Source organism: Maniola hyperantus, chromosome 10, assembly GCF_902806685.2.
Source record: "Maniola hyperantus chromosome 10, iAphHyp1.2, whole genome shotgun sequence".
In the NCBI taxonomy this organism is placed as follows: domain Eukaryota; kingdom Metazoa; phylum Arthropoda; class Insecta; order Lepidoptera; family Nymphalidae; genus Maniola; species Maniola hyperantus.
The window spans coordinates 7,366,229-7,378,857 of record NC_048545.1 but is presented as its reverse complement, the minus strand read 5'-3'; the positions used below and the strand labels follow the sequence as shown (position 1 = coordinate 7,378,857).

Genomic DNA, 12,629 nt, shown 5'->3' with positions numbered 1-12,629 from the left:
TAATAAAGACAAAGGGGAATTAGCTACCTATAGGTTATAATACTTACGAAAGGCTATAATATCTTGGAAAGAATTGGTTTCTCGCTTATTTCGAGCTTGTAGCTGACTTATAATATTATTTCTCCAATCTCCACCTTCCATCGTAAATCCGTAGGTAATGTATATTACAACATGAGTTAATTAGAATATTTTTCGAAAGTTCTTATATCAAAACAAACTGTCATGTCAATTTCTACTAGACTAGATCGACATATCACCATATATAACTTGTGATACTAAAAAGCGATTTACTAAACAACGCATAAATAATCTAATATTGATTCAAATACGACTAAATCGTTGAGAAATATTTTTTTTCTTACACCACTCGTAAATAAACTTTAGTTTTGTCAAGTTCAAAATGTTCAAACTTCTAAATGTTGACATTTGACGTGAAGGTAGGTTTGTAATTTGTTTGACATTTTTGACAGTATTCTTTTTAAGTAATGTCAAATTAAATATTAAGCATTGGATTCTAGGATTTTGCGCGACATTGAAAAATATGCCATTGGATTATAGAATTTTGCGCGACATTGAAACATTCCCCATTCCCCGGCATTAAATATTGAACATCGACCTTTAGAAAGAGGTAGTGGTTTCGTAGTGTTCTCTCTGTCGTTGAGAAAGCAAAAACCGAAAGTAACTGAGACAACACTCTACGAAGCCGAAATCTTTGCTGATCTGTTTTTCATGGCAATCAAGGTATGAGCACACCCGCACGTCACCCGCACCAGGTAAGCGCGGGGGTGTGTTTGGGGTGTTCCCTCCCAGACCATCTCGACCTGTTGCCGACTTAACTACATAGCGTGAAGAGCTTTTTATTTGAATTTGATGGCGACATACACCACATGTTTGCGACAATCGAAATACAGCAAGAATAGACAAACATGATCAAAACTATAGGCAGAATTACGTGTCTAAAGTGCGACAAGGCTTTCTTGGCTCGTGGCGATAATCGGAACTAACGTTGCCGTCAAGGAGGAAGTTTCAGGGCGAACGTTCCATAAAATTTTCATAGATGGCACTGTGTACTGCACCCACTAAAAACGAAAAATAATACCTATATCTATATGATTTAGCCAGAATGTCAGCATTTTCGTTGCCAACTATTCCAGCACGTAGAACCACCCGGTATTGGGCCAGGATGTCTCTGCAGTTTTCAACCAATCTTGAGTTAACAACCTCAGAGGACAGAGCTGAAAGAGCTGCCTGGCTGTCCGTATGTTTTATTGACGTTGTTGTTTTGCAGGATGTTTTACGTACAAATTATTATAGCGTATACGTTCGCTCGGAAATTATTTTTCGTTTTTAGTGGGTGCAGTAAACAGCGCCATCTATGAAAATTTTACGGAACGTTCGCCCTGAAACTTCCTCAGTGTCCCTTTTGGTTTTCTTCTTATTTTGCTTTGTGGCTTTCAGTAGTACCAAGTGCCCTTTGTTCTTGTTTGAATAATATTCCTTATTCCTTAGTTCACGTAGGTACGTACGTCATGAAACATTAATATTGTTAATATCATTGATCGACAGGACTACCATATTTTACAACCAAAAAGAACCACGCTTTTCTACCGTATTAAATTAGAACTACCTACCAGGTACTTTTAAATGATGCTATGGTTTGGTTGGTAACTGGTAAAAAAAATGAAACTTCCGATGAAATAATAATTATTTGTAAGCTTATTTTGATACAAAGTCACTGAATAAGTAGATGCCTATTAGGTAGGTAATTTATCTTTCTCAAAGAACAGATGAATTCCGTATTCATTCGGACTTTTACTGTTACTATTCAATTAAGGATTGGAGATTCAATTAAAAGTTTTGAGTCCTCCTCGATTGAGGTGCGCTTCGGTGCCTAAATTAATTCGTAACAGTTAAGTAGTATCTAACTGAAATTATTATTTTCAGAAAAATATAAATATTTTTTAATCAACTATAGTTACCTACCTACTTTTACAAGAATTTTGAATTTTTTAACGCATAGGTAGGTACCTACTCGAAAATCGGAATGCCTTTCCTATTGAAATAACAACCAGCAAGATACTCGGCGGTTGCTCTTTTCAAAGATTTTATAATAGGTATAGACTACAATAATTAATATTAGGCCATGTACCTACATATAAATCTATAAGTACCTAGTTAGTTAATTACAATAATAATAATAAAATTGCAATGATAAAATAATTATTGTGGTAAAATTATTATTAGGTATCTATTAACTAAATGACGCCCGTGACTTCGTCCGCATGGATTTTGGGTTTATCGAAAATCCCGTGGGAACTCTTTATTTTCCGGGATAAAAAGTATTTCTTTCCCCGGGATGTAAGCTAACTCATATTTCATTGAAATCGGTTAGAGGCCGTGAAAAGCTAGCAGATAGACAGACAGACAGACTTTGTTTAGATTGATTTATGTTTAAGTATTAATAGGTACTTAAGCATTTACGTAAATACCGACTTACTTATCTAAGTAGGTAAGTGAAGGGTTATAAATTATAAACTTAGTTATACCAATCAGGATGAAAGATAAACTCGAATTAAAAAATAATATATAATAATATATTTTATTATACTCAGTCCTCACTCTGAATCCGAGCTTTTACTATTAATTATTCGTCCGTGAACACTAGGAATACCTGCAAAAAATCAAAATACCTACTTATACTAGGTAGCTTAGGTGACTATAGGTGCCTGAGCTTTATTTTATTTTCCATAAATGACACCACTTACGTTCAGGTTCAAATTCATCAGGCGAAATACCTTTCGTGCTCAAACGTCGATCATCGTTCGAACCTACAAACATACGAGTAATAATAATTTGTAAAGAACTAATAGAATGGCACGAGATTCTATAACCAGATACAATAATATCATGTAGCTGATCAGTTAAACTATTAACTAATGTCTATAAAAAAATCCATCATGCATACCACCGGTCAACCAACGGCCACTGGGGAGCACTGTAGTTATCGGACTCCTACCGACTAAAATCCTCACGAAGTTCCATGATCCATCCCACCGCTAACGCAAAGCACAAGAGACCGAAGGGCAAGGGCTATGCATTAACTCACAGAGTAGGTACATTATATATACTTTATTCTCCATTGAACCGTTACTCATCATATCACACGATTCTAAAGTTACCCATGTCCTCCGTTACCATCGTTGTATTTGCTGTTTGTCACAAGCGTGTGGACGGCTCACATGCAAAGGATCGAACGGCAAGCGCTCCAAGCGTTGCATTGCAGAGAATTGGGGCTATGCAAGCACGCAGTGCTTGTTGATTGCTGTTTGTCGAAAGCATGTGATGCCGCCGGATGCCGTCATTTCATTCAATCAAATTCACACCGATCACAGACAAACATGATTTTGTTCAAAACTCAAAATCGTAACGGAAATATGGAAATTACTTATTATACAAGATGCCTTAAATGTTAATTTAATCGAAATCACGACTTTATTATCTTCTAGTATGTAGATACCTAATAAAAATATTAATAATTAAGTTTGTAATAGTTCTAACTTGGGGTTCCAGCCAGGTAACCTCCCCGTGTGCCTGAGTGTTGCGAGCCCCTTTTGGATGCGCATGCGTCCGGGGAAAGAGCAGCGCTTGGCCGGCCGGTGTACCACGGAAACATGGTTAACAATTTTTCCCCTTCATGGGATACCTATTATATTAACCATAGCTGATTGAGCCAATAGGAGGGGGGAGTTCGTCCACGCACGCCCGAGAAGAGGACCCATGGGGAAGGCGAGCTTTAGTCGCCGGAGACATTTTCGTCCTCCCTGTAGCCATGACCTCTAAGAGGATAGACTGGATGATATGGACACGGGGCGGTCCTTCACTCACAGTATGTTCCTCAAGTTAGTTGGCGTGCTGCGGTTCTGGCATGCTTCTAACGGTCTTTAGGGGCACGTGGGTTTCGCAGTAGTGGGTCTGCTTCAGCGGACACCCGCTGGCGGAGTAACGAGAAGTTGTAGGCCCCTTGTGCTCCGTCGCCAGGGGTGAGATGGAACTTCGTGAGGTGTTTAGTCGCTAGGAATCCGCCATAACCACTGTGCTCCCCCGTAGCCAGTGCTATTTCCCTCACGAAGATAAAAGGTACTTGTAACCTGATGTATCAACATCTTCTGATCCATCACTGTCTTTTGGTTCCTTAACTTCGGAAGCAACTTTATCCTTGCCTGGCTCCTCGCTCTCACTGGACGACTCAGCTCTTTTTCTTTTATTCTCTTCTTTAAATTTTTCTCCACTTAACTCTGGAAGTTGGAAGGAACTGCTTTGAAATTATTTCTTTTAAGAAGATAGGTAGGTTAGGTACTCAATTATAAGTCACGCAAATTGCTATTGCGCTGAAACCATGTCTCATTAACATCGAAACGACGTCATTTTGCATCAGCTCGAAACTTCTGTCTAGTGCTGACGTCACTAAAATGGCAGCCACGCGCATTAGCAATTTGCGGGACTTATACTTCTAACCTGTTCTTTGACAAACTACTAAGTATACTAGGTAGGTATGTACCTACACAAAGATTTACTTCGAGAACTACCCATCTAGGAAATTAAACAAGTAGGTACTAGGTAGGTACCTACCTAGGTATAGATACCTACCTACCTAGATAGGTACCAAACTCAAAATATTTAGTGTTTAATATTATTACAGGTATTTTCTATAATATAATAAGACAGGTAAATACGTAGAGATAGGTAGTCTCAAATCAATACTTAAGTACCTTCAAAGTTTCGTATCCGAAGTGATGGAGGCCTATTTTTCTCTCGTGTTAGATCGAACTCTAATTTAAGAGTTACTGAAAATAAATAAAAATGAAAGCTTATAGGTAGGTAAGGCTTACTACCTACCTAAGTTAAAAGTACTTACCTAAAGGTTTATTTTATCCAATTAATGAAAAGGCAAAAGAGTAGGTACCTACCTAAGGGTAGATATTGTACTTACAAGTTTTATCATCTTTAGCCTCATCAAAAGCAGTGACCCAGGATAGAAAAATCTGTAAAATATAGGTACAAAATATTATAATTCTTAGCAGGATTGTCTGGTGCTGTTTGTAAAGGAGCCTAGGTAAATACCTACTGGTATTAATTAGTCTAGTTGCCTACCCTCGGAGGTAGGTATTATTAATAAGCTTTTGTGCTTTTACATACCATGATAAAAAGTGCTGCTGTTTTTTGAATTTTATTCATAGACCAATACATGACGAAAACTTAAGAAGGTTCATACCTAAATGAAAAGAAAATGTTTGTCTTGTATCTCGATTGGTACAGCTTACCAATAACACGCCTTGATTTTAATCAAAGGTAATAAAATAGGTATGTAGGTATATAGGTAGGTACCTACCTACTAATATGAACGATTTTTATCCAATAGGTAGATACCTATATATTTTTTTTAAAATGATGTACCAGATAACAGATTACACAGTAGCCACTCGACAAGACCAATTTAACGAATAGATACAAACTCGATGAATCCGCGTTTGATCTAATGATGGAGGAGGAAAGTGGCTCCTCCATCACTGTGGCCACCTTCCTCCTCCATCACTAGTTCCAGAAAACGGCTGAACAGGATTACATCAAACAATGCTAAGAACCATACCAACTAGATACCACAAATTCACAATTTTCAGTTTTTTCCCCTTTTATGATCTATAGGTGCCTTATAGGTGTTCTTGAGACACAACGGATAGATCGACAGATGGACAGACACACAACAAAGTGATCCTATAAGGGCTCCTTTCAAAGCAAAATAAGAAGAAAAAGAAGGGTTCCTTTTTTCCTTTTGAGTAATGGGCCCTAAAAAGTAAGTATTTGATTATTATCATAAGTAAATAAAAAATGTAAGTGTAATTTAAGTTTTTATGATTACGCTTTTTGAAGCATTATTATTAATCTTCTAAAAATTCTTTAATATTAAAATTTGACGAGCCCTCAAAGAAACACTTTTCATCTAATTCACAATTATTTTCTAAGAGATCTTCAGTTAGCAAATCTATTTCAAAAATCTGGTTTTCTATTTTACAGGCATTGTTATCAAACATTGACCACATGTGTTTATCAATACTTGATATGTAATTTACTAAAATGTCTCTCAAAATTTCTGCACTTTTTTCTGTTGTAAAACCTTTGAAATTTGATTTACTGTTTATAAAATCCCACAAAAATTTTGTAGGACTCAAAGATTGAAAATTTATCGGCAGTCGCAGCACATGATGGCCATGACTTTTAAAAACCCGATCTATATCATAATCTTTAGTATTGAGGGTACATTTTTCAATCAACTCATAAATTACAGGTTTCTTCATATTAGGGTCACAAGGAATATCATTGTCCCTCAACCATTGCAGCATACGTTTCTTTGAATGATATCTTGTTATAGCATTTTTAGGGAGCAGTGCATGCGTAGAATTATTTGCCATTACAACAACGCTACCAGGTTTTATACTGTAGAGCACTATATCCAACATCCATTTTTTAAAAATCTCTTCAAGGCTTTCAACACCTTCTTGAGAAACATATATACCAATTTCATAGCCATCACCTGATATCATGTGGAAAAAAGTTAAACCCTCGCGTTTCCAATTACTGCTTGTCTGATCATTGACTGGATCCTTAAAAGGAAATTTTAAAATATATTTCTCATCAATGTAATAAATTTTTAATTTTTTTTCCTTAAAATTCTTTATTTTATACAAGTAATTAAATCTGTCAAATTTAACTTTCGGATCTTCAATAAGAATTAAAGGTGGACCTCTCAAATTTTTTATATATGTATATCCAAAACTGAATAATATTTTTTTTTCAAAGGTTTTCAAGTCTGGAGTATATTGAGCAAATGGGTTAGTAATTTTCCTATGTTTCAAAAATTCACCGTACAGATCCTTAATCCTTAGACTTAATTTGCTAGCTAGGAATATGTTGATGCATTCCATTAGTATGATGTGATCATCATCATCAAAAACATCTTCTTCATATGGGTTATCATCTATAACATGGTAAACAAACATTTTTGGCAATGCTGTATAAAAAGATACTCTTTCATAGCAATCTTCTATTGGCACCTGTAAGCAATTATTGCTTTTTTCTTTTTTACACCTTTCTATGACTGTTCTCACTATCGACATCACTTGTTGATCTACAGTTCTTATTTTCTTGGTAACTATGTCTGGTACAATGAAACTAGTGCAGGGAGCTCTGCCGTCCATGTTAACTGAAAACAAAAGTAACTTTATAACAAAATCTATAATAGAAAATATGGTAAGTCCCAGAATTGAATTCTGATTTCTTCATAGAAGGCTATCACTGAGAAGAATCTAGAAGTTCAAGTACTTCATCATCATCAACCGATAGATGTCTATACTTAGTACCTATATAGATAGTCTACTGCTGGTCAGTGGCTCCCACCGATTCGATTGATGTCATCTGTTCACGTAGTGAGAGGTCTTCAAGGCTGCGCTTTGCAGTGCGAGGTCATCATTTCAGCAATTTGGCACCCCAACATCTATCGGTTTTTCGACCAATGTGCCCTGCCCATTGCTACTTCAACTTCGCAACCCGCAGAGCTGTGTTGGTTCCTCTGATTCTCCTAATGGATCTCCTCGTTTCTGATTTGATCACGTAGAGAAACTCCAAGCATAGCGCTCTGTGACTGACCTTTCAGTGATTAAAAAAGTTTATACTATACTATTGTGTGAAATTATCTTTTTACCTTGATAAACGATTTCTTCTCATGTAAGTCGAAAGATTCAGTATCCCGATAACTATCTATTCAGTATCTTTATCTAGCGATTATCTATAATTTTGTATAATTAACTAAACTTTACTTTTTATCTTAAACTCTTTTACAAGGAATTATCACAGACCAATAACATATAGGATACAGACCACCAACTCCATAGACGATGTTTGTTTCAGTAGTAAGGGGAAGTGGGAGGCAAGGAATTTATATAACAAATTGTCATTGTTGTAGTGATCGTCTGTCTCACATTTTATTGGTTTTTACTATGAGAATCCACAGGACCATCTCTTTCTTACTTTATATAATATATAGCAATTATATGCCCGGATTGTCGTAAATTAGGGATGGCGTGACAGCAGGAAAACCGTAACTTTTTAGTGATGTCCTTTTTACAGATTTTAACGGTTTTGCTATTAATTACCGATTTTCAGTATTTATCGGTAATTCTACTAATAATTTATTAAGAAATTTAGTTATTCAAAAAAAAATCAATCAAATTTATCAAAATATAAAAACTTTATTTAGAATAGACAATAACCATGTTCCAGTTGTAATTGACGATAAGTGTTCATCTGTATTCTTAAGCTGTGGGCCACATCTCTGCTGAAGACTTGCGCAGCAAGTTTCACCTGTAATGCATGGTTATTTTTTTATAGATAATTATGTTAATAAACTAAATTTGATAATGCAATTTAGATTTAAAGTAGACATTGGGTTTAAAATATAATTAAAGAATTTAAATGAGTAGTTTGGAAATTCATTAGGATTCAAATTTTTATTCAAAAAATTATCTTTTATGCTCATAATTATACTATCCTAAACCTAATTATCCTAATCCTAATGTTAATATTATAAACTAGCCGATGCCCGCGACTTCGTACGCGTGGATTTAGGTGTTTAAGAATCCTGTGGAAACTCTTCAATTTTCCGGGATAAAAAGTAGCCTATGTCCTTCCCCGGGATGCAAGCTATCTCTGTACCAAATTTCGTCAAATCGATTGAACGGTTGAGCCGTGAAAAGCTAGCAGACAGACAGACAGACACACTTTCACATTTATAATATTAGTATGGATGTGAAAGTGTGGATGTTTGGATGTTTGTTACTCAATCACACAAAAACAGCTGAACGGATTTGGATGAAATTTGGAATGGAGATAGATTATACCCTGAATTAACATATAGGCTACTTTTTATCCCGGAAAATCAAAGAGTTCCCGCGGGATTTTGAAAAATGAAAATCCACGCAGTCGCTGGCATCACCTAGTATGCTCATAATTATCTTCGTCACTATTGGGCGCCGACCCTGGTTATTGGTACTTCTTGTTTTTATGGTGTCTATGTGATCACGTGATGAGATTTTTGTACGCTGAAACTTAAAATTGACCAACAACAAGGTCTACAACCCATAGTTTCAGAGACAGTGCTTTCAAAAACGTGATAACATAGATACCACGAAAACAAGAAGTTTTAGTACCAATAACTAAGGTCTGCGCACCATAGTTTTATTGGATTTTTTCCATGGCAAGGACATTATCACAAAGCTATTGTTACAAAACAAATGTTCAGTTACTTGCCTTCAACTTGTCATATCAATTTGGTTTCACATGCTTGTCTGTTAATTTGGTAGACCATCCAACACCTGCCACACCATCAACAGCAAACAGCTTCTCGATGTAGTCCCACTGAGCACGCTGACTCCCGATGAGCAAGTCCTTCTTCTGAAAATTATTGTGGAAACATTTGAGTAAATGTGGGACATCATATATATGATATATTTATGACTCAGTGGTTGAGAGTAATGAGTAATAGAAGTTGTTGGCTCTAAAATAGAGTGCTGAATTAAATCTGGTGACTTCTGTTTGTCAGGAATCGGGATATTTGGCAAGGGATTTACTAAATCTATAGGACTTGAAATAACAGAAGCTTGCTCATTCCTACTTTGTTTGTCTGTTTGTGAAGTCGATGGGATATCGACTATGTTAACATCGAGGGGTTTACCAGTCTGTAAAGGGGATATCTCTAGAAATTTGTCAATTTTAAAATGTACTATACCAGGGTTTTTAGAAGACTGTGTAATATGCAAATTCAGCGTGGGAATTGAATCTTTTGTCAATCTATTATTTACGATATACCGAGGTAAGAAATGGGATTCGCAAATCCTGACATTTTTTAATTGCCTAAGGGAGTACTTACGCAAATATGTACAGTTAATCAACCATGCTTTCCATCTAGTTGTGTCGGTAAAAAGTACGGCGTGTAAATGTAGGGTGCTTTTACACTTAGGTACACTACACTGCCTCATATCAGATAAAAAGGATACTAGGTATTTAGAAACACTAACAATTATTACTAAGCCTAAATTAGGCAGGCAAGTTTAAAGAGTACATCCACTATATCTCTCAATTAAAACAAAAACATAAAAAACTGAAAATAGAAATATAAAACGAATATCCTGCTATAACTGCAGCACACTTCAAGGTTTAAACTCTCGCAATGGATTAAGGAGAAAAATTGAGTTTTTTAGGTTAGGTTATAAAATCTCTCAAAACCGACATGTTTTTATTTCGAAATTCTATGTAATGAAAGCCGATTGGATCTAATCACCGACCAATAAGATTTGAGCAAAAAATATCATAGAGTGCTGTATGTACATGTGCCTTTAATACTGTGTGAGTGGAGCGAGATAGTCCTGTGGATTTCGAAAGAGGAATAGAAAGTGCGAAAGAAATGGACTGATGCATCTTTTATCGCCCTCAGTTGACAGGGCCTGGGAATTATATTCCCACCACGATTTCCAGTTTTTTTTTCCACAGATTTTTTTTCTGGTCGGTGCCACAGAGACAGACCAACTTAATCCACTATGCTATAGAGTATAGGCATAGGGACGTAGTCACGTAGATTGAGTACAAAAGCTAGATTAAAGTAGTAACCACCGTAGATAGAGTAATAAAAGTAGATGCAGGAACATTTGCTTTCTCATTCGCACTAAAAAGAGAGCACAGATAAAGTTACTAATGTGATAAACAGAGACGCAGCTACCCTATTTTTTGTCCCTTATTGTGTAACTGGTTTTTTCAAGAATACATACAAGAAGTTGCAAAACAAACTTATATTTAAATTTACTTACGTAATTGTATTTTTCATGAGTTATTTACTGGTTTTCACATAAAAAAACGTTTAATACAAATATTGTTGATCGGTTAATACAAATATTTATTGGGGCCGATTCTCTAGAACACAATCTCTAAACTAAACTAAATTAGCAGGTCTAAATCTAGTGCTATCCTATTCTGTAAGCAACATTATGAAAGGGATAGCAATAGATTTACACGTGTCATTTTAGTTTAGTTTAGAGATTGTGTACAATGGAATTAGCCACATTGACTACTAATCAATGGTAATAATAATTATTGTCGTGTTATTCATCGTTACGTCGTGCTATGGCTATCTTAGTACTTTAGTCTAGCTTTTTTACTCAGTCTACGCCAAAAACTGTGTTTGTGTTTTTGTCTGTATCAGAGCTTCAGAGCTTTTCTTATAGGTACACCATAGATTATCTACTATATAGGTACACCTAGCTTGTTCTAACAATGTAGGTACCTATTTATTTTATATTGTTCAGTCCTTAGATGAATGATTACCTATACTATCTCTATGGTTCAGTCAGTGACCTCTGGGGACACCAAGCCCACAAAACATGCCCTATTCGCAAGTAATGGTATTCGAAAAACCCCCGCTGCTATACTAATGTTACCCGTTTCTACTGGACTTAAATTGACGCCTACAAAGGGCTAACGCAAGGCTAACGAAAGAAGCTTAGGGCGGTTTCAGACTAGTGTATTTTTTTGCGCGTATGCGGTCGTTTCAGCATTTATTCGCAATCCGCAGACACACCCGGCGCGGCGCCATCTCTAAGTTTCTAAGACGCTTTGATCAACTTTAATAAAAACTCTCTTTTAAATTGCTGACTAGACATTAATTAAGGAAATTACGCGTATTTAAGTATATCTAGGTACTATTTAGATACCAACCTGAACCTACGCTAAAAAGTAACCTCTGTTATATTTATATCCTAGTAAGTAGGTAGGTATGTCTGAAAACTGAACATTTATAACTACCTATAGATAGGTACTGTAGTATTTTCAAAAATCGGTACGTTTGGTATTTAACTTTAAAACATCTTGTAAACCTACATATTATTTTGTGCAAATAAAGATTGAAAAAAAAGGAAATAAATTATAGCACTATACGTATCTACCTACTATATACTATATACCTATACTTACCTACCTAGTAAATAAGTAACATTGTCCAAAAATATTTGTTTGTATTTTTTTCATCATCAACTTCCATTGCTATCGCCCTTTTTGGAATCGTTCCAACTAAATGTTTTGCTGCAATATAAAACCGTCCTATAGGATTTTTAGGGAAGGTTCACGGTTCTCCTTTCCGGAAGTACCTTATAATAAAATCTATCGTCACTTTCTTCGTCTGCTGATGTTAGACGTACCTACCTTTCACAACGTACCTATCTACCTTTTTCAAAAAAATTACACTTACCTAGACTAGAGTACCTATTCTAATTCGTAAAACCGGTAAAGTGTGGATCATACTCACATCTGACTCGCAATTCGGTGGGAAGGTGGGTTTGGTTGGTAGCTTGAAAATATAATTATGTTGGTAACTATATTAAGGAAAAGCTGACTGACTGACTGATCTATCAACGCAGAGCTCAAACTACTAGACGGATCAGCTGAAATTTGGCATGCAGATAGCTATTATAACGTATAGGCATCCGTTAAGAAAATTCAATCCCTAAGAGGGTAAAATAGGGGTTTCAAAT

The 12,629-nt window shown here is 35.8% G+C and overlaps 2 protein-coding genes and 1 long non-coding RNA gene across 5 annotated transcripts in view; all 3 read right to left on the bottom strand.

Moving 5' to 3' along the window:
- Atg16 (Autophagy-related 16) overlaps positions 1 to 715 on the bottom strand; it is a 222,815-nt gene extending 222,100 nt beyond the window's left edge. The window contains exon 1 of one of the 2 annotated variants that reach the window (XM_034972867.2): positions 48 to 715. In XM_034972867.2, the coding sequence (XP_034828758.1) occupies positions 48 to 141 (94 nt within the window). In that variant the 5' untranslated portion in view covers positions 142 to 715. The remainder of the gene's footprint in view (positions 1 to 47) is intronic. The other variant, XM_069501186.1, reaches the window with a different exon arrangement.
- A 1,870-nt stretch (positions 716 to 2,585) lies between these two features.
- On the bottom strand, positions 2,586 to 7,936 carry LOC117986057 (uncharacterized). Of its 2 annotated transcripts, XR_011237188.1 has the most exons (7): positions 7,757 to 7,936; positions 5,197 to 7,258; positions 4,991 to 5,042; positions 4,770 to 4,844; positions 4,149 to 4,295; positions 2,766 to 2,828; positions 2,586 to 2,671 (listed from the first exon to the last, which is right to left on the bottom strand). XR_011237188.1 is itself a non-coding variant. In XM_034972879.2 (6 exons), exons 1-6 carry the CDS (start codon positions 5,245 to 5,247, stop codon positions 2,616 to 2,618), a joined length of 444 nt encoding a protein of 147 aa, XP_034828770.1. In that variant the 5' UTR covers positions 5,248 to 5,940; the 3' UTR covers positions 2,586 to 2,615. The 2 variants fall into 2 exon arrangements, 1 of the variants encoding a protein (XP_034828770.1); XM_034972879.2 differs by lacking the exon at positions 7,757 to 7,936 and having other exon boundaries at positions 5,197 to 5,940.
- A 347-nt stretch (positions 7,937 to 8,283) lies between these two features.
- Positions 8,284 to 10,516, bottom strand: LOC138402847 (uncharacterized). The gene is made up of 2 exons (XR_011237191.1): positions 9,361 to 10,516; positions 8,284 to 8,415 (listed from the first exon to the last, which is right to left on the bottom strand). It is a non-coding gene; the product is annotated as an uncharacterized lncRNA (long non-coding RNA).
- Positions 10,517 to 12,629: the final 2,113 nt, after the last annotated feature.